Source organism: Nilaparvata lugens, chromosome 1 (assembly GCF_014356525.2).
Source record: "Nilaparvata lugens isolate BPH chromosome 1, ASM1435652v1, whole genome shotgun sequence".
Classification (NCBI taxonomy): Eukaryota; Metazoa; Arthropoda; class Insecta; order Hemiptera; family Delphacidae; genus Nilaparvata; species Nilaparvata lugens.
In genome coordinates this window covers 14,216,000-14,238,126 of record NC_052504.1, presented here as the reverse complement: position 1 = coordinate 14,238,126, position 22,127 = coordinate 14,216,000, and the positions used below count along the sequence as shown (strand labels likewise).

At 35.1% G+C, this 22,127-nt stretch overlaps 2 protein-coding genes across 2 annotated transcripts; both read right to left on the bottom strand.

The window, feature by feature from the left end:
• Positions 1 to 703: 703 nt before the first annotated feature.
• Positions 704 to 3,137, bottom strand: LOC120349516 (zinc finger protein 570-like). The gene has a single exon (XM_039419885.1). It carries the CDS (start codon positions 3,135 to 3,137, stop codon positions 2,292 to 2,294), a length of 846 nt encoding a protein of 281 aa, XP_039275819.1. The 3' UTR covers positions 704 to 2,291.
• Positions 3,048 to 13,967, bottom strand: LOC111049225 (zinc finger protein 570). Its single transcript, XM_039431142.1, has 3 exons — positions 13,836 to 13,967; positions 13,418 to 13,518; positions 3,048 to 3,628 (listed from the first exon to the last, which is right to left on the bottom strand). Exons 2-3 carry the CDS (start codon positions 13,451 to 13,453, stop codon positions 3,146 to 3,148), a joined length of 519 nt encoding a protein of 172 aa, XP_039287076.1. The 5' UTR covers positions 13,454 to 13,518; positions 13,836 to 13,967; the 3' UTR covers positions 3,048 to 3,145.
• Positions 13,968 to 22,127: the final 8,160 nt, after the last annotated feature.

The window sequence follows — 22,127 nt, the reverse complement described above, 5'->3', positions numbered from 1 at the left end:
AATACTTGTAATTGGTGTTTGGTATCTATAGTCGATACTCCAGCATAGATATTCAATATTTTTTACTACGATGGAACTATAGGCCTAGTTTATCAGAGTACTAATTGTCTAGTTTGTCCGAGTTTATCAGAGATTGACAATGGTGTAACAACCGAAACCGGTCTTTCTACTTTCAATAGAATCTGTGGTTTTGAGAATTTATTAAGAATAGGTCTATAGTTTTTACCGATATATCAATTCCCATTTGGCTCAACTCACACTACCTCGACTCAAATCGTACGACTCCAGTCTCTCGACCTTATGACTTCTTACTCATTGTCACTACTTCAGTCCCATGCTACTCCATTTCTAATCTTACTTTATTAAAAACAAAAGATCCAATTCATCACTACTTAGCATGTAACAAATTTTATAATAATTATTATGAATATAGTCTTATCTAAAATGATAAAACATCACTTTCATAAAACGTAACCTCACTTTCATTAAAAATGAACGGTACTACACAACTCAAGTCGAGGCTCAACCAACATATCGAGTCGACGCTCGACTCAGTCTCACAGTCGTGGAGACTAGAATCGACTGGTTTGATCGTCGCCATTTGAAAACACATGCTGCATCGAGAAGACTAGAGTCGCAATCTCTTCTCGACTTGAGTCGCGTAAGTGTGAGTTGAGCATTTTCCTTATATTTTCCCACAAAATAGGACTTTAAAGTCAATATTTTATTAATTTAAACAAGGTGCAAAATGATGAATGGGTTTATAGACAATTGGAAGCTCAGAACCATATAAATATAATACCGTAGCATGATGTAAAAAAACCCAACAAATATACATCAGAAAAATTGACTTTAATAACATTCAACAATGGGGAACAATAAATGTGCAAAATATCAATCATAGACTATATCAAAGATACAACGAAATCGTGTTTACTTGCGCAAAAACAAAAAAAAATCCTCCCTACTTGGTAAATTACTAAAATAAACCTTACCAAACAAATTAAAATAACCATTGTTAAAAAGTTTATTGTTTGCAGTTTCATTCGTAGAGTTCTAAGACTTTGAAGGGGGCATTTTTCTTTCAGTAGTTCTTCCGGTGCACATGCAAAATTTCGTTTCAATGCATTATTAGTCCAAAGATTACTTCAAAAATGCAGTTGTTTGAGCTAATGTGTGAGAGATCTCGGATTGGTGAAGAGTGATCAGTCTTTATCGGTTGGTTTTCCTGATTTATTTGAAAACAGCTGGCAAAAGAATGGTTGTGTACCACTCAGAATTGACTGTTCTGTGTAGCCCAAGTGGTACGGTTCCGATATTTCCAGCTTTTCCGAAAACCCATAACTGCTAATTTTATGTGTTTTACTGACATTCCAATAATTAATTTCAAGATAATTTGAATAAACATAAACTAAACTTTCAAGTGTAAAAACTTGTAACACTACCGTTTTAGATTTACGGTACCTATTTAGAACAACATAATAAGCATCCCCTTTTTGGGTTCTTATTGAATAAACAAATTTTTGAATTTGGATTCTATTTGAATCATGTAGACTTAAATTATGTGTATGCTATTGATAAAATAAAAAACTACGGAGGAAAATCATGTAATCAAAAATCATTGAAATATAATTAAATCACTAATTGCAGAAAGGCAACATGTCCAGTTTTCATAATTTTACAGGAAAGACAAAAAACTTATTTAAACCTGAACATAAACCTGTAGTAAACTATATATTCAAAACGTCGTCATTACTATGCTTTCAGTTGGAAATGTATTCTTCCGATAGTAAACAATGTATCTTACATTAAATAGTTGATTTTTTGAAAAAAAAAACAATTTTTGAAAAAGTTGGACATGTTTCCTTTCTGCAATTAGCGATTCAATTGCAGACAAGAATTTTCTTAAGCAAACAGTATTGTATACAATGATCTGTAATATAATTTGTGTAACGGAATTTGTTATGTAGATGTTGACATAGAATAAAACTTGATTTGATTGTAAATCTATTCCCGGAGATTTTAATAGAACAACTGACATAATATATGAGCGGAATTTTGAGCGAGTTCTCCAGCTTGGGTACACACATACTAGTAGTAAATTGAATTTAAAGGTATAACAGCATGACATGTTAATACAATCAAATAAAATCAAAAGCTATCAAAATTTAAAAGAAGTAGACAAATTTAATGTGTTAAAAAAAGGGCGAATAAATTGTACAAGAATTATTCCAAAAACTAACTGCATTAATAACACTCATGATGTGTTGCAATAGGAAAAACAACATAATCTAAACTGAGTGCCTACGCAAACAATTAGGCCTGACGAATTTTCTTGTACATACTGTACATTGATGGCATTTCTCTCCAGTGTGAGTAAGCATATGGCTATTTAAATCACACGACCTAGAGAAGCTTTTGGTGCACAATGTACACTGAAAAGGCTTTTCTTTGGTGTGAGTACGCAAATGTGCAGTCAAGTTACTAGACAGAGAGAATCTTCTTGAACATACTGCACACTGGTAAGGCTTCTCTTTTGTGTGTGTACGCATATGCCTATTCAAGCCAGTTTTTTCGGAGAACCTTTTTGCACAAATTGTACACTGGTATGGTTTCTCTTTGGTATGTGTACGCATATGCCTAATCAAATCACAATGGCTCGAGAACCGTTTTTTACATACTGTACACTGGAAAGACTTCTCTTTGGTGTGAGTAATCATATGACAATTCAAGTAACAGGATCGAGCGAACTTCTTTGAACATAGTGTACACTTGTAAGGCTTTTCTTTGCTGTGAGAAAGCATATGAATTTTCAAATCATAAGGAAAGAAATACCGTTTGATACAAACGGTACACTGGTGAGGCTTGTCATTGTTTGTGTGAGTGTGCATATGCCTTTTAAAATAATAAAATCCAGAATACATTTTTTTACAGATTTTACACTGGTAAGCCTTGGTGTGTATGCGCATATGTCTATTCAAATGATTGGAACAGGAGAAAATTTTCGAACATACTGCACACTGGTAAGGCTTCTCTTTTGTGTGTGACCGCATATGCCTATTCAAGCCAGTTTTTTCGGAGAACCTTTTTGCACAAATTGTACACTGGTATGGTTTCTCTTTGGTATGTGTACGCATATGCCTAATCAAATCACAATCGAGAACCGTTTTTTACATACTGTACACTGGAAAGACTTCTCTTTGGTGTGAGTAAGCATATGACAATTCAAGTAAGAGGATCGAGCAAACTTCTTTGAACATAGTGTACACTTGTAAGGCTTTTCTTTGCTGTGAGAAAGCATATGCATTTTCAAATCATAAGGAAAGAAATACCGTTTGCTACAAACTGTACACTGGTGAGGCTTGTCATTATTTGTGTGAGTGTGCATATGCCTTTTAAAATAATAAAATCCAGAATACATTTTTTTACAGATTTTACACTGGTAAGCCTTGGTGTGTATGCGCATATGTCTATTCAAATGATTGGAACAGGAGAAAATTTTCGAACAGACTGTACACTGATGGGGTTTTTTGTCTTCTTCTTCTAATTCGTTGTCTTCGTCCTCCTCATCCTCTTTTTCTTCTTCTCCTTCCGATAAATCAATGCCACTAGTAGCAGACGACAGTTCCTGAAAGGTAAAAGCCAAATTTTTATCAACAAATACCTCATTCTGATAATGAATGATCGAACTCACACACCTGTGATTACCATCGAAATTTTAATTAAATGACATCAGCGAAACCTCAGAGACAATAATCATTCCCTGAACTGAATTTGTTCAGTGAACGTGTGTTAAGCAACTTTCCAATCATTGATTCTAAATAATAATTAAAAATCGATATTCAAGGTGCATGAATTTGATATAAGCTACACCAATCTGCGAGGTGTAGCAAACCATTCTAGTTTTATCAAATTTAAAAACAACTTGAACAATTTGTTCTTTGAAAAAATTCTTTTTCTATTTTTAACCAGATTTTAGAGAACAAACACAAATATGTATCTTCTTACCTCACAGATAGATTGCATACTTGAAGGATTTTTGTCTCCATCAATCTAAAGAGAACACTATGGTATAAATTTTCAACAATAATATGTTTATAATATTCGTAGATCATTTTTTTCATCTTTGTACTGATGTTTTTTGAACTACTTTTTTCATTGAACACTATGACAGGCAGTGGCGAAGCTACCTATAACTAGAAGGGGAGTCTAAGAACTCTAAAGCTTACTGCTTGTCTTTCAAAGCACATTTTTATTCAAAAGACAAAGAAGAAAACGGAGTTTGAAGCAAATACTTCACCAGATCATTACACTCATCCATTGTATAAGTATTAAAAAATAAGCAATTATGCTAAAAGTTCAACAAATCAAAGATAAAATTCCAAAATTGAAAAAGGATTTAGTTTCATTATTGTTGAGTAAACCAAAGCAAACCGCAAAACCGAGTTGTAGGTTAAGAACAATAACACGAGCCACAAACCAACTGATTTATTTGAAATTGAAATCTTCAAATTTTGAAAAGCATCGATGTTTGAAGACGATTGTTTCGATGTCGACCATTCGATACATCGAGATCTAGACATCGATATAGATGGAACTCGAACTATGAACACAGCTGGAGTCTAGGCTTGGAGCCTAGACTCCAAGTCCTACTACATAGCTATGGTGCTACGTCACGTTGTCATAGCAACCATACAATACGCCACGCCCATTATGAATGAATTGAGAGTCTCCTGAGTTGGAGGCTCACCACACCATGCGAATGAATAGATAGCCAGTCGGCTGTCGGCCGGACAGAGAGCCACAGAACAGTTTGAAAGGCGGTCTGGCCAGATCTTATCTAAATTTGTAAAGAAATGTATGCATGCTAATAAAAAATAATAATTAATTTTGGGGAGTCTCAGACTCTTAGATTCCCCTTTAGCTTCGCCACTGATGACAGGAGGTCCGCCTCAACAATGTTTCCTATAATTTTGGCATTTCATGTAAATAATGGATGTTTGAGAGTTTTAATAAGTTGACAGAATATAAAATTGAAATAAATTGTTCATTTGATATGAACCCAAGGTCTATAAATACAGGTCATGACACAATCCCGTGATGCATTGCAAAATCGCCATTTTATGGGGTCCTAGTTCACCAATTTTCAAATTTATCAGATGTTATAATTATGGATTGAACAACATGATGTGTTATTTTGTAATATTGTTCAAGTGATATTGCTTGGCTTTGAATTGTAAAATAAATTGTTCCGACAGAATATAATAATATTCAGATTGATGTTTGAGAGTTTTAATAAGTTGATGGAATATAAAATTGAAATAAATTGTTCATTTGATATGAACCCAAGGTCTATAAATACAGGTCATGACACAATCCCGTGATGCATTGCAAAATCGCCATTTTATGGGGTCCTAGTTCACCAATTTTCAAATTTATCAGATGTTATAATTATGGATTGAACAACATGATGTGTTATTTTGTAATATTGTTCAAGTGATATTGCTTGGCTTTGAATTGTAAAATAAATTGTTCCGACAGAATATAATAATATTCAGATTCTAACTAAGAGCTGAATTGTTGATTTTTAGATTTAATTGATCGGGAACTTGAAACTCTTTTTGAAATTGGCCTCGCATATTTCTGTCTTGTCCCAAAGCCTTTTGAATCATAATCCTTGAGTTACAAGAATAAGAACAATTTTTAATAATAAATAAATGGATAATTGAAGCATTTATTATTGAAATTTCATTATTAAAAAATTGAAAACCTGAATTCACATATTATCTGAACTAGAATATTGTTTTTAAAATGCACAATTTTGTTACGAGCAAATTGAATTAGATTTGATTTTCAAATGTACCGCCATAAAGACCCCATAAAATGGCCGCTCCATAAGTAACATGAGTGTCATGACCTGTATTTATAGACCTTGTATGAACCAAATCACATGTATTTTGAAACTTTTATTTATTTCAGAGAATGAATGTGGTCCTTAGAAATTGAGAATTCAATTTTGGTGAATGTTCAATCCTACTTCTCTCTCTCTTTTTTCCTCTTCTATTTTGCCTTTCCCACACGTTCCTGGCATTACACAATAATTTACGATAAGGGTGAAGAACAATGGTACAATTGAATTTCGCTATTCTACGACTCAGTGCACGATCAGACGTTCTACTGTACGGCTGTACGCCATGCCGGCTCCGTGAGCTAGCTCGAGAACCTTGCTATCTCTACTTTTCTTCAACGAGACCCTCGTTAGTGCCAAATTTCCTTCCCTTCACCAACTATTTTTCTAGCAAACTTGTAACCGAAATCTTTTAGTTTTTTATAGTCTTCAATATTTAACATGGTCTCCTTTGGCCAAATTAATGAATGAAACCTATAGTAATACAGTACAAATTTCAGAATTCTTGTTCAGAAAATTTTTATTTTATTAATAATTGTCATCAATGCTCTTGCACAAGTATTTTTCTATTTTTATTGTATGCATCTTAATAATATTGTTTAATTCAAACTTATATCATGACAGAAACTGAAAAATTGAGTGTTTTGGTAGCAAAACAAGCTCAAATATTCCAAAAATTGCAATTATTATTTGATCTTACCAAACACAAAGGTTTAACTGGATCAGTTAAAGATGAAAAAATTGAGAGGCAGTTTATTTCTCGTTATAAACAAATTGATTCAATGTATGATGAGTTCAAAGATAGGTATTACAGAACGCATTAATTTACTTCAGGCAAGTAGTACTCCACCCCAAGAAATTGATTTTCAAAAATTAACCGCATTTGAAGATATGTTTTTTGAAATTCAAGTATTTCATGATGGATATGAGTTCACAACTGAGAAAAAAGCTTTGCAAGTCGCGACAACAAGCGAGGTCAAACAAGTATGTGCTCGTCTACCAGAGATAACGTTGCCTTCCTTTGATGGCACGTTACAGAGCTGGCCATTGTTTACAGATAAATACAAAGCTCTGATTCATGAGAATAAATCCATCGATCCTGTAGATGAATTTCACCATCTTTTGTCAGCACTATCCGGACCTCCACTCCCTATCGTTAGAAGCCTACCGCTGACTAGCGATAATTACGAAATTGTCTGGGATAGTTTAATAACCAGATATCAAAATAATCGAGTATTAGGCTCCGATTTTTTGGAAACTATTCTATCTTTCAAACCTATTCAAAGGGAATTCATTGCAGGTTTCAATCAATTTCTTTCTACGTTCAAATACTCTGTTGTTGCTTTGAAAGCTTTGTATATGGACAACTTGAGTGAATTTATTCTCACTCATTTGGGATTGCGTTGTTTATCGTTAGAAACACGGAAACAATTTGAACTTAAATCTAATTCCCAAGAGCTTCCTAGATTTGAAGTTTTAGTTAAATTCATTCAAAAACAAGTTCATGCTCTGGAAGTTTCAACGAGTTATCATGATAATTATGATCCGTGATAAGAGTTATCAACGTAATACTCCAAAAAAGGTGTTTACTGTCACAGCCAATAAAACTTCAAATTCTAAAATGAATTCACCTAATAATGCTAGTAAAATGTGTCCGTTTGCAAATCTGGAGAACATTCTATCTATGTTTGTTCTAAGTATTCTAAAATGACTCCAACTCAATGCAAGAATATTATCAGAGATTTGAAACATTGTTTCAATTGTTTGAAAGGGAATCATATGGTCAATTCATGTCCTTCCACACACTGTTGTTCAATATGTTTATTACGTCATCACACTACAATGCATCCAACTGTAGTGTTTGAGGATAAGGATTCTTCTAACAAATCAAGCTCTATTTCTACTTCGAATTCTAAGCGTCAACCTACTGTAAACAATTCACCTACTGCTGGTTTACACAGTAATGGTTCGATTCCTAGTACAAGTACTGTAATGTTGGGTACTGCGATTGTACATATTCAGCGAGCTCACACGGATAATATATCCCAGTGCGTGCGCTAATTGATTCTGGAGCACAAAATTCATTTATCACTACTTCTTGCGTACAACGACTTCCCATTGCTGGATTAGGTCAGAGTTTCATTTCTAATATCAAAGGTTCGTCTTCATGCACAATCAAGCCACGAATCTATAATAATCCAATATTGAATACCGAAGCTGTTATTCTGTCACAGATTACGAGTGAAATGCCTTCTTTCACTATTCCTAGTAAGGTTTGTAATCGTTTCACTTGATCCTTGCTGATCCTGATTATGACAAACCTGATTCTATTGATTTTCTGATTGCTGCTGATTTATTCCCGTTCCTGTATGATGGTCAACGGATCCTAGGTGGTGATGGAGTACCATCAGCCTTACACAGTATATTCGTGTGGGTAATTACTAGAGAAATTCGACTCTCACTGTCTGCTCTTCCAGTTATTACGACTCATCTTTGTACTCATGAACAGTCTATTGATACAACTTTGAAAAGATTTTGGGAAATTGAAGAGCCTCCCACTAAACCTTTTTACTTTCCATGCTCTATTACCATAGGTAAGGAAAGTATTGCTTTCCGAAAAAAAATTAAGGTACCCCAATTTCTAAATTTCTATACGTTTCAAGGTCCCCTGAGTCCGAAAAAGTGGTTTTTGGGTATTGGTCTGTATGTGTGTGAGAGTGTGTGTGTATGAGTGTATGTGCGTCTGTGTACACGATATCTCATCTCCCAGTTGACGGAATGACTTGAAATTTGGAACGTTAGGTCCTTACACTATAAGGATCCAACACGAGTAATTTCGATCAAATGCAAGATCAATCCAAGATGGCGGCTAAAATGACGAAAATGTTGTCAAAAACAGTGTTTTTCGCGATTTTCTCGAAAACGGCTCCAACGATTTTGATCAAATTTTTACCTGGAATAGTCATTAATAAGCCCTATCAACTGCAATAAGTCCTATATCTGTAAAAATTTCGGGAGCTTTGCCCCATCTATGCAAAGTTTGATTTTAGATTCTCAATTATCAGCCTTCATATACAATTTAAACAAAAAATTTCAAGTGGAAAAGATTGAGCATGAAAATCTCTGCAATTAATGTCCAGTAACATTTACACCTAGAATTGAATATAAGCTTGAAATCCGAGAAAATGTGATTATTAAATAATTGCAAACTGTTGGCAACTGTTGGTTCTATAAAATCATTCACTACGAAGAGATAGCAGACCTCGTGTGTTTCCAGCGTTATTGACCTATCACCAGCTGTCTCATATCTTTGAATAGTAGACTTGAGATGCGCGAGTACACTAGCGTCAGGTGATCAATTTTCATAACGGCAAAGAAAGTTGTGTGAGTGCGCCACACCAGATTTTTCAAATCCAGATGATTTGATTTGTGAAGATATATTTATCAATAATTATTCTTCCCGTGCTGAAGATGGGAAATATGTTGTTCCGTTATCTTTCAAAGCTGAGCCTTCTTCTTTAGGCGATTCTTACTCACATGCTCTCTCACGTTGGTTAGCAATGGAGAGACGCTTCGCTAAGCAGCCCAAACTTGCGGCTGATTATCATAATTTTTTGAGAGAGTATGAACAATTGGGTCACATGACTCGTATTGAATCTACTTTTTCAACTGATGATTCTCAAAAATATTTCATCCCACATCACGCTGTTTTGAAAGAGACAAGTTCGTCTACAAAATTAAGAGTTGTGTTTGACGGTTCATTAAAGCCACCTAATGGGCAATCTCTTAATAGTATTCTTCATCCTGGTCCTAAACTTCAAGGAGATATAGTTGATATTTGCTGTCGTTTTCGACTTCATCAATTTGTATTTACTTCTGATATCTCAAAAATGTTTCGTCAAATTTGGATTCGTGAGGAGGATCGTGTATTTCAACTCATACTTTGGAGGCCAGAACCTAACAAACCGATTGAATGTTATCAATTGAATACGATTACATATGGGCCTAGTTCTTCACCCTATTTAGCGCAGCGCTCATTGCACCAGCTTGCAATAGATGAAGGTTCTAATTGTTCTGAAGCTATTCGAGTTATCGCAAACGATATTTATATTGATGATATTTTGACTGGGTCAAATTCCAAGGAGAGTCTTCATGATTTGAAAAACTCTATTGTATCACTACCCTCTAAAGGCGGTTTTGAGTTGAGAAAATGGAGTATCAATACTCCTGATTTATTAGCTGATCTTCCTACTGAGCATATCAAAACTCCACTATGTATTGACGACGATGGCAATGGGGTAATTAAAGTTTTGGGACTTGAATGGAATTCGTCACTTGATTCCTTCTCCTATAAGGTTACACACTCATTGTACAAAACGCATAGTTCTTTCTCACGTTGCTCGTTTGTACGATCCTATGGGCTGGCTATCACCACTTATTTTTCGTGTTAGATGCTTAATTCAACATCTGTGGCGTTTAGGTATTGATTAGGATGAGAATGTACCCTTAAGCTGCGTACACATATATGCGCCTCCAACCCGCACCGAGCACGCTCCGCCCTCGTACCGCCCTCGTTCCTCCATCGCACCACAGTCGCTCCGTCCCCGCTCTGCAGTCACACCCATCATGAACGTTACGGAAGATGTTAGATCTTCTCGCGTTCCCTGGTCGAACCACTCTTGCTCCCCGGTCGATCATCAATCGCTCTGCTGGAGTGACGTTCGGTTGCGGAGCAGAGCGAAAGTCTGTACGCACCTTTATATATCTCGAAAGAATGGAATGATTAGTGTGAACAATTACCGTTGATTGAACAACTTCATATCCACAGATGGATTTCACAAGCTGACTTTGATAAGGCATTTTTGGTCGGGTATTCTGATGCTTTAGAAGAGGGACTGTCAGCAGTTGTTTATCTGGTTACCCATGGTCGTGAAATTACCTCAAGTATTGTTCTAGGCTAGCCAAGTCTAAAGTAGCCCCCTTGAAAACGATATCGATTCCTTGTTTGGAATTATGTGGTGCTCTCTTACTGAGTCGTCTTCTCGAGTACTTGTGGAATGTTTTCAAAGATGTCATTCCCATTTCTCAAATATACGCATTTTCTGACTCAAATAATGTTCTTGGTTGGTTGCGAACTTCACCACATTTGCTGAAAACGTTTGTAGCTACAAGAGTTACGAAGATTCAGGATACTATTCCTCCCTCTTGTTGGTATCATGTTGCTTCGTCATCAAATCCAGCTGACTGTGCTTCGCGAGGTTTGTTTCCCAATGAGTTATTGAATGCCACCTCTTTGGTGGCATGGACCCGACGGCTGGTTGTTGAAACCACTGGACTGGCCGCTTGACTCTCACTGTCACTCTATCTCGGACTTACCTGAGATGAAGCAGAATATAACTGTTTGCTCTCTCTTAACTACTTCGAATTCATGGGATGTGATGGAAAGATTTTCATCTTTTTTTAAATTACAACGAGTTACTGCTTGGTGTTTGAGATTTAAATTCAATTTGAGAGCAGTTAAAGAAGAACGACTCTCTGGACCACTCTCATGTTCAGAATTGAAGCAAGCATTGACTTTCTTCATCAAAGTCAACCAGCAAAAACATTTCTCAGATGAAATAAATCTTATAAGTCGTGGAGAAAATTGCAACTCTTCTCTACAAAAGTAGGTTCCTTTTCTAGATGAGACGGGTGTTCTCAGGGTGGGGGGAAGATTGAAGCATGCTCATCTTCCTAAGTCGTCTATGCATCCTGCTTTATTACTGAAATCCTGCCATTTCACTAATCTTCTTCTAATTGAATTTTATCACTTGAAATATTTGCACGTTGGACCACTTGCCTTACAATCTCTAATTGCTCGAGAATTCTGGATTAAGTCAGCAATGAATGCTATTCGTTCACAATTGTCGAAATGTATCACTTGTTTCAAGTTGAGTGCAAAGCCCAATTACCCTATTATGGGAGACCTTCCTGAATCCAGGATTATACAAGGCCGTCCATTCATAACCGTAGGAATTGATTTTGGCGATCCATTTTTCATAAAAGAGAGTAAGTGTCGTGACGCAAAAGTTTCAAAATCATATATTGCTCTATTTGTTTGTTTTTCTACGAAAGCCGTTCATATTGAACTCGTGTCTGACTTATCAACTGACGCTTTCCTAGCTGCATTCGATCGTTTTGTATCACGTCGTGGACTGTGTCATACTGTACACACCGATTGTGGAACCAATTTTGTGAGTGCCAGTAAGCGCATCAATAAGCTTTATGATCTCTTAGATTCTTCTTCAGATTCTATTGAAGCTGAATTAGCAATGAGAGGAATAAAGTGGCATTTCAATGCTCCATCAGCTCCTCACACAGGAGGACTTTGGGAACGTGGTATTCGTTCAGTAAAGCATCATCTCTATAGAGTAATAAATGACCGCTCCTTGACTTATGAAGAACTGCTCACTCTTTTGACTAAAATTGAGGCTGTTCTAAACTCTAGACCACTGTGTCCCCTTTCAGCTGACCGCACCGAATTGGATGTCCTTACACCACGACATTTTATTATTGGAGCACCTCTCATAGCTCCTCCTGAACAAGACTTTGATGAATCACCAGATAATTACCTAGTGTAATAAGTGGCAGCACTTATCTAAAATATCCCAGCATTTTTGGTCACGTGAATACCTTCACACATTACAACAACGAAACAAGTGGTTCACAGACACCCCTAATGTAAAGATAGACGATCTTGTTTATTTAGTTGAGCCAACCCCTCCTCGCAAGTGGCGATTGAGGCGTATACTTGCTACTCATCCTGGAGATGATGGTGTAGTAAGAGTTGTTACACTTAGAACAACAACTGGGACTTACCTTCGACCTGTAGAGAAGGTATGTCCTATTAATGTATAGAATTTCATACTTGTGCAAGAAGCTTTAAATTTTTTATTCATTTTTTGTTTTACAAAGTTATAACTTTTACTTTACCCTTTTTTGTGTATATAATATATTTGAGATCAATATTGATTTCTCTTATTTCTCTTTCTATTTCGCCTTTCCCACCCGTTCCTGGCATTACGCAATTTACGATAAGGGCGAAGAACAATGGTACAATTGTATTTCGCTATTCTACGACTCAGTGCACGATCAGACGTTCTACTGTACGGCTGTATGCCATGCCGGCTCCGTGAGCAAGCTCGAGACCCGTGCTGTCTCTACTCTTCTTCAACGAGACCCTTGCCTTTTCCAACGTCCACCGCTGACCACGTTATTGTGCCCTGGACAACAAAGTAAGTGCAAAATTTCCTTCCTTTCACCTACTATTTTTCTAGCGAACTTGTCACCGAAATCTTTCAGTTTTTTTATAGTCTTCAATATTTAACAGTGAACGTGGTCCTTAGTTTACAGACTAATATCTCATAAAACATCCCTGTATACCTAGTCTAGTATATTATTAAATGCATAGATAAATTGCCTGGAATTAAACTGGGATACATTAGATTTCAAAACGTCTTGACTACTTACAAATTCATCATCTGTGCTCTGTTTCTGATTTTGCATTCTGGCTATACTATCCAGCTCCTCCAAACGAATCAGTCTGACATAAGCGATGGGTAATGTTTTCTCTGAAACATAATCAAACATCAACTTGAAATGTGAAAGTGTGTAGGCTAAATTAATTCAATACAATCAACACAAAGTGAGATATCGAGATATTTTTAGTAACAATTACCCAACTACTTAGCCACAGAGGCTGAACAAATATTTCCAGTACAGGTTTATATAATTCACATAAAATACAAATATTTTATAATCTAGAAATTTTTGTTGGAATTTGCAAAGTTCCTACAATTGAATGGCAGGGAAAACTAATTATAGCATCACAATGTACTTAACTGGAATCAAAATGTGAAAGAAGAACATGGCAATGAAATCAACTGACCTTTGCTTTTTGTCCTTTCTTTTTCTTGCTTTCCTCCTTTTTCTACATCTTCATTTTCATTTGAGAGCACTTTCTCCTCTTTAACAGCCAGTAAACAGAAAAGATTGGGTGAGAGCTGGAAATATACAATAAGATATTAACAAATCAGGGAAATTAAATAATAAACAGTGAAGCGGTTGGCTGCAAGGTTGCGTTGATAAGCTATCGATAAGCTATCTTAAATTATCATCATCCATCTCATTACCCACGCACAAATTTTTAATTTATTTCAATTAATTTAATTGAATTTCGGATTGATTATTGTTTTTCGGCTTTATATCAACATTGTGAAATTCAAAATCAATTTTATATCTGTGTTATCTTCCTCGGATGGTGCGGAAACTTTGGCAGAAATCAAAATTTGAACTTAACCTAATTGTTTGGACTATTTTTAATATGTGAAAATCCAGGAACTGAAGAAGTTTTGGGCAATTGCCTGTTTTTTCTTTCCTAATTATAGTATGTGTATCACCTTGAATAAATAAAATAAATAAAATAAATAAGATAATTCAACTGGGGTTCGGAATCCACCGAAATATGTAAGTACATTTCATCTTAAATTATCATCATCCATCTCATTACCCACGCACAAGCCTGGAGCTCATGTGGCATCATCCTCAGCAAAAGAAAATTTTACAGACTAGGCTAAATGTGAAATACTGCAAGTAAATCTCTTTTAGTTAAAGGATGAGATAGCATCAAGAAGATTACAATTTATATTTATATCCAATACATCCAAAGTCTTGATCGTTAGCCAGGTGTTCCCGGATAGATCGCGTCAAAAAATAAAAAAAACTTTAAACTTGATAATCCAGATGACGTGGTATCACAGTCCCTCAAAGCTATCCCCAAGGAAATCATTGATACTGTAATAGCTTCTTTCAATCAGCCACTTTGACAGCCTCTTCTTAAAAACACCTATAGGAAGATCCCTCAACGAGCCCGGCAGCAGGTTGAACATTTTGAGTGCCAACACTGGGAAAGAGTCCTTCACTCTTGACAACCTACAGCGTGGAATCTCCAACTGTAGCCTTCCGCGGGTACCGTATGGCTACTTTCACACGATAGGAGACGTGCAACTTGAACACTGAACAGTGTTCACGTTTTTTTTGTCAAAGTACATTGAGTCAAATCGTGTCTTTCACATGGTGACCCGAGCCAGGAACCTCCTTTTGTCACGTCTTTTCCCTCGAGGCAAGCAGAAACCGGCTGGATCGAGATACTAGCGGACAAATCGCCGCTTTCACATGGTGATTCTACGTCTCTCCGGTCACCACTTTTTCTCAAAACTATCTTCTTGAAAATGAAGATAGAAAGATTCGGATTTGGATTCAGCGACCCCAAATTCTTAAAGCGTAAGTCCCGTTTTCGAAAATATCCGAAAACAAGGAAGTTATGGCTGTTTTAATAAAGCTTTCTATTATCATATAATTATACGGTAAAAACGAACAGGTACTGTACTATACAGTACGTATGTACTGCAGCTAATATAATACAACTAACACTGTATTCGTGTAGGAAATTTGGTGGGATATTTTTCTTGATTTCTGAAAATACCCAAAATAAGGGAGTAAGATAACTTTGAAAAACTAACGTTTTCCTGTCGATTGACCAAAACAGATTAAAAATTATTCTAAGACATATTATGTCTTGAACTAAAAACGTGTAACAGATATCCAGATCACTATTCAAGCAATCAAGCTTTTCATAAATTTATTTGTCTCCTCATGGCAGTAGGTTTGCGCCCAACGTTTTCACTTGAACATTTCTGTGATAATCATTAAATTATGATAGAACACATTATCGTATTGATCTTCTAAATCCAGTTACATGCACATCGATTTCCGTAAAATTGATTTTTACCGTTCCTATGAACTCTACCAGGTTCAGCGCAACTTGTAAATAAATTATGTTTGATTCAACAGAATTCATAAGAACGGCAAAAAATCGAACTACAAAAAAGCCGAAGATTGTGTCGACGGTATACGACATAGAAAGCAAAAGCTCGCGCTTGGTCCATAGTTCTACGACTGAGGATTCAGCTCAGCGACTAAAATTGACAAACCATGATTATGTTAATCACTACTCATATAATAATACAAAGTATAGAACTGCTTTTTACTATGAACATGGTCTTCATTCTTTAATAAAAATAAAACGAGATTCCGGTGTCAAAAGCATCAAAGTCGCCAGGCTGGTCTGGATTATTCATGACTTTCTCAGTATGCATTACCCACTCAGCAGTTCTAATACAACACAGACATCAGTTTCGTTTTAGTTGGAATGGAATGACATTTTTATTGTTTCAGTTCCTATTATTACCATAGATCGATTCAGATCACCACATGTTTATACTGTATGTTCATAATAGATTTTTCTGATTGTTGCAAAGAAATAATATTGGTATATTCAACTATTTGAACCTGATAAATTAGATTGTTGAATGACAATTGAAATTCAGTGAAGTTTACTTGTCCTTTCCTCGTATTTTATTCGGTGATAAGTAGAGATGATTTATGAGTTCATATTTTGGATTCATCTTTTCAAAGTTAATTTTTTTTGAACTTTTAAAAATTGAAAATGTTCACGTTTAGACTTTTTAGGTAATTGAAAACTTCTTAAAACCTTTGTCTGTCTCTTCGTGAGGCAGGAGAATTATTATCTTTGTACGTTTACTATACAGTGTGATTCATAATTATGGTAGAATAATATTTATACGTGATAGTAGAGGTAAAAATAAGAAAAAAGTTCCTATAAACATATATCCATAAACGCTTCATTAGCGACCTATACAGAGTGAAAGATTTCGTCCGGAATTCAGTTCCTCTGGTGAAATACACCGATGCTGAATTGTTTGAGGACTAGTTTTTGAAAAACTTATGCTGGATTCTTATGGAAAAATATCTGTAAAATTGAATAAAACTAGTCTGGAAGTTGTAGTGTGAGTAGTTTTTGAGAAAAAAGTTGAAATATGCAAAAAATCTAAATAGAAAAACACGGACTTATACGTTTGATGCCCAATAACTTTCTTTAATGACCAGTAAACAAACAATTTTTTGCGATAAAAATTGTAGAGAATTCAATTCTGAAAAAAATGATGTAAGCTGTGCAAACAAAATTTAATAAAAGTTGGATAAAATGTATTCTTATGTAGTACATTACACCATAAAATTTGCTGTTTTATGAGGAGAGAACTAAATAACTCATAGTTTTAGCTGATTGCAAATGAAACATGGATTTTAATAACAGCTGTTTAATTTTGTTTTGAATAAAAAAATATTTTAAAGAAATTATCAGCTGAAAATTATTTTCAGAAATATTTTAGCTCACTGTTGAACACAAAAACAAACTGTAAGTTAGCCTACTGTAGCCGCGCTGTGTTTCTTGTTTAATCTATTAACCAGTTATTTGTAATCATTTCACTTTGCTTTTGTGTTGTCCTTTTTGAAAAATCTGGTGTGGTACACTCACACAACTTTCCTTGCTCATATTTGAAACTACGATCAACTCTGTATATGTGTATATATAATTATTGTTTTCAGAGTACTTTTTCCTTAGTGTAAATTGTGAAATTCGATTATTTTTTTAGTCGTAATTTTTTAACGTCGTCAAAACAGCTGTTCTACAGACGAAATATCTCGACTATGTGTTCTTTTTATGAACTGCGCTACCTACCTACCTCATGCACGAGAAGGAGGTTACTAAGTACATTTCTCAAGGATGGGGTGGACCCCCCATTAGTTTCCCAGAGAGGAGAATCATGCCAGTTGATAGAGCTGATAAAAAGCTATCCATTTAATAAATTTGAAGAAAATCGTTAGAGCCGTTTTCGAAAAAACCGTGGAAAACATGTTTTTTGAGATTATCCGCCATTTTTCTCAAAAATATTACGGAGCTCCTGCAATTTTCCCAGAAATGAGACTCATGTCAGTTAATAGGGCTTATGAATAGCTATCCATGGTATAAATTTGAAGAAAATCGTTAGAGCCGTTTTCGAGGAGGAAAACCGTGAAAAACATGGTTTTTTAGTGATATCCGCCATTTTTCTCAAAAATATTACGGAGCTCCTGCAATTTTCCCAGAAATGAGACTCATGTCAGTTGATAGGGCTTATAAATAGCTATCTATGGTATGAATTTGGAGAAAATCGTTAGAGCCGTTTTCGAGAAAACCGTGAAAAACATGGTTTTTAGTGATTATCCGCCATTTTTCTCAAAAATATTACGGAGCTCCTGCAATTTTCCCAGAAATAAGACTCAGGTCAGTTGATAGGGCTTATAAATAGCTATCCATGGTATAAATTTGAAGAAAATCGTTAGAGCCGTTTTCGAGAAAACCGTGAAAAACATGGTTTTTTTGTAATTATCCGCCATTTTTTTCCGCCATTTTGGACTGATTTTATTGAATTCTTGTTGTCGGATCCTCGTCGTATAAGGACCTTAAGTTTAAAATTCAAGTCAATCGGTCAATTAGGAATTGAGATATCGTGTTCACAGACATACACACACACACACATACACACACACAGACCAATCAATACCCAAAAACCATGTTTTTGGACTCAGGGGACCTTGAAACGTATAGAAAACTTGAAATAAGGGTACCTTAATTTTTTTTGGAAAGCAATACTTTCCTTACCTATGGTAATAGGGCAAGGAAAGTAAAAATGGCAGGTAATTCTAGACATTATTTATACTCCGAATTAGCTGACATGCATTTAATGTATGGAATGGGACAGTAACTGTAATAGTACTGAAGCAAGACGTTCGTATCAAGAGAACTTTCCTAACCGAGTATGACCAAGTTCAAGGTTTTTGCCACTATTCATCAACGTCTGTCTGGAACAGGTTCTTTGATATCCAAAGAGCACATTATGCAGCAGACCCCGATCTACTATGACTGTTAAGTTAGAAGAACAAGCTCTAATGAATTTATGAACATCCAAGAAGAGCACTAGAGATTGTTAGTGCAGTTTTAATGTCAATCAATCTATTATTTGGAGGATACTAAAAGAGCAACAATTACATCCATACCACCTCCAGAAAGTTCATACTCTATTGCCACGAGACTGTATTCCCCGTGCTGGTATTTGCCGATGGTTTTTAGTAAAACTTGTTAAACCAAACTTTTTAACAACCGTTTTATTTACCGACGAGGCACACTTCACAAGAACAGCTATCGTTAACGTCCACAACCAACATATTTGGGCAGATGAGAATCCTCATGCCATCAATCCTAATCGTCCACAACATCAGTTTTCAGTAAACATTTGGGCAGGAATCATAGGAGATCATCTACTTCTGTTCGAGCTTCCTCCCAGGCTTAATGGCATAATCTACTAGTCTTTTGTTATAAGTTTAATGTCATTTAGATATGCTACTTTCATATAAAAAAAACTTTTCATAAAAAAACCGAATATTTTATTTGCAATCAGCTACAACCTATGAGTTATTAGTTCTCTCTCATAAAACAGCAAATTTTTGTGGTGTGATGTACTACATAAGAATACATTTTATCCAACTTTTATTAAAATTTAGATCACACAGCTTACATAATTCTTTTCAGAATTAAATTCTCTAAAATTTTTATTGCGAAAAATTATTTGTTACTGGTTATTGAAGAAAGTTATTGGGCATCAAAGTAGAAGTCTGTGTTTCCTACTTAGATTTTTTGCATATTTCAACTTTTTTCTCAAAAACTACTCACACTACAGCTTGCAGACTAGTTTTATTCAATTTTTCAGATATTTTTCCATAATGAATCCAACATAAGTTTTTCAAAAACTAGTCCCCAAACAATTCAGCATCGGTATATTTCACCAGAGGAACTGAATTCTGGGTGAAATCTTTCATCCTGTATAGTTCGCTAATGAAGCGTTCATGGATGTAAGTTTATAGGAACCTTTTTTCTTATTTTACCTCTACTATCACTTATTAAATTATTTTACCATAATTATGAATCACCCTGTATAATCATATGTGCTACCAATTTCTCCTAAATAGGTTGGATAGCATTTCACACCTATTAACCTACAGGAAGTTATCGGCTCCAAAATGGTAGATTCTTGATAAAACTATGAATGGATCTATTGCTATGAATGGGAAATCCAGTTTTCAGAGCAAACCAACTTATAATCTTCAGAAGAATTTTGGCAATATACAACACAAATCCACAAAACAATACCTTACACACTTAAGCATCTAACATCATTACAAGCTAAATACTTATCCATTTATAGTTGAAAAACAAGGCTAAAGGCTTGTAGGACACACAAAACAATTTTTTACAAAACTAGAACACCATAAAACTGTTCAAAACCAATTTAAAACATTAAAAATTCAATTAAGCAGAAAATATTCAGAGAACACAAAATTAGAACACATAGCCAGCCACCATTTTTAGAGAGAACCTAACAAGTACAGGAGTAAAGCCCCACCTCAAAACCAGTGTCGACATCATGAACACGTCACGATATTAATTCCAAAAATTATAAATTACAAGTTTAGAATTTACATTTTACATTGTTCTCAATAAAACTTTATTTCGAAATGTTATTTTAAATTTATATATCCTCTATATTTATAATGATCTATTTATCTGTTATTTCTGTTAAGTCAGTTTCGGTGATACCTGGAATGTGCAACACAATTATTTACGATAAATTCTTAGTTAAAAGTTGTCCGCATATCGATTACTCTGATATTTACTATCAAGTTTTATAGATCTCGAATTGAAGATTCGATTTAAATCGAGAAAAATGTAATATTACAAATACCCCCTCTTGACATAAAAAATTTACTGTTGAGAATTTAAAACAAAAAAAATTACATTGAAACAAATGGAAATTGTTGAAATTAAAATTCGAGAACAGTAACAATTTTTCTATAAAAACATTACATGTCATATAAATATTGAAAATTATTATAAAAATTCATCAATAGCATTTGTTATATGTTTCCAAACACAATATTTCAAGTATAGAATATCAAAATTACTTTTGATTTAGCTTTATAATTTAAGAAAAAAATTTGAACAGAAAGTTTAATATATATAAAGAATAGTTTTTGAAATTGCACATAAATTTAATAGATAGAAAAATTCAATTTTTTATTGCAAAAAAAATTAGTATGTTGAAAAAAGAATTGTTACATTATTTTCACATAAAATTTCAATAAATCAAAAAATGTTCATTTCTTTCAAATTTTGGGAAAACAGTCCGTTAAGGCACTCAGTATGAATTTCAGTTAAGTGTGACTCCAGTGTGATGACATCAGTGTTGGGCTGATCCGAATTCTCGTAGTGTTGGGCTGATACTTGTAGTCAATGATGCATACCAAACTCGATACAGGTGACATCTCAGTTAGCATTGCCTCATGCTTGTAGTAGATGGCTGCATACCAAATCAATACAGAGTCACATAAATTTGTATCATATAATTATACAATGTACATTTCAGGCTTGAAATGACAATGTAATTTGTTTTTTGGAAAAGAGATAGACACTGCATACAGGATTAACTTAGGTGAGGATTAATTTAGGTAAGGTTTGGTTTTTTGATATTTTCAGCTTTCAAGGTTTAGAGTTCTGCATACAGGATAATTTAGGAGAGGATTTTTTTTTGAATCAATTCTTTCATGATACTGTGACTGTTATTCTGAATTCAAAGTTGTGAACGTGAACATGGATGGCAATTACCTCCAGGTAATGTGGTAGTGTTGAAGTTTGAGTTACATGGTCAGCAATAGGCGTTGGCATTGTCATTGGCTAATGCATTGGTGTTGGCATTGGCATTGTCATAGGCATTGGCATCAACATTGGCGCAGGCATTGGCATCGGCATTGTCGTAGGCATTGGCTTAGACATTGGCGCAGACATTGGTGTAGATATCGGCGTAGTTATTGGCGTTGGCATTGGCATCAACATTGGCGCAGGCATTGGCGTAGACATCGGTGTAGATATCGGCTTAGTTGTTGGCGATGGCATTGGTGTAGGCATTGGCATCAACATTGGCGCAGGCATTGGCTTCGACATTGGCACAGACATTGGTGTAGACATCAGTGTAGATATTGGCGTAGTTATTGGTGTAGATATTGACGTAGTTATTGGTGTAGATTTGGCGTAGTTATTGGTGTAGATATTGGCGTAGTTATTGGTGTAGATATTGGCGTTGATAGTCAATTAATGAGTCACACTAGTTCGAAAATCACCCAAATGTTCTTAACACTCTTCATGGCATTCACTGTTGATTTGCTG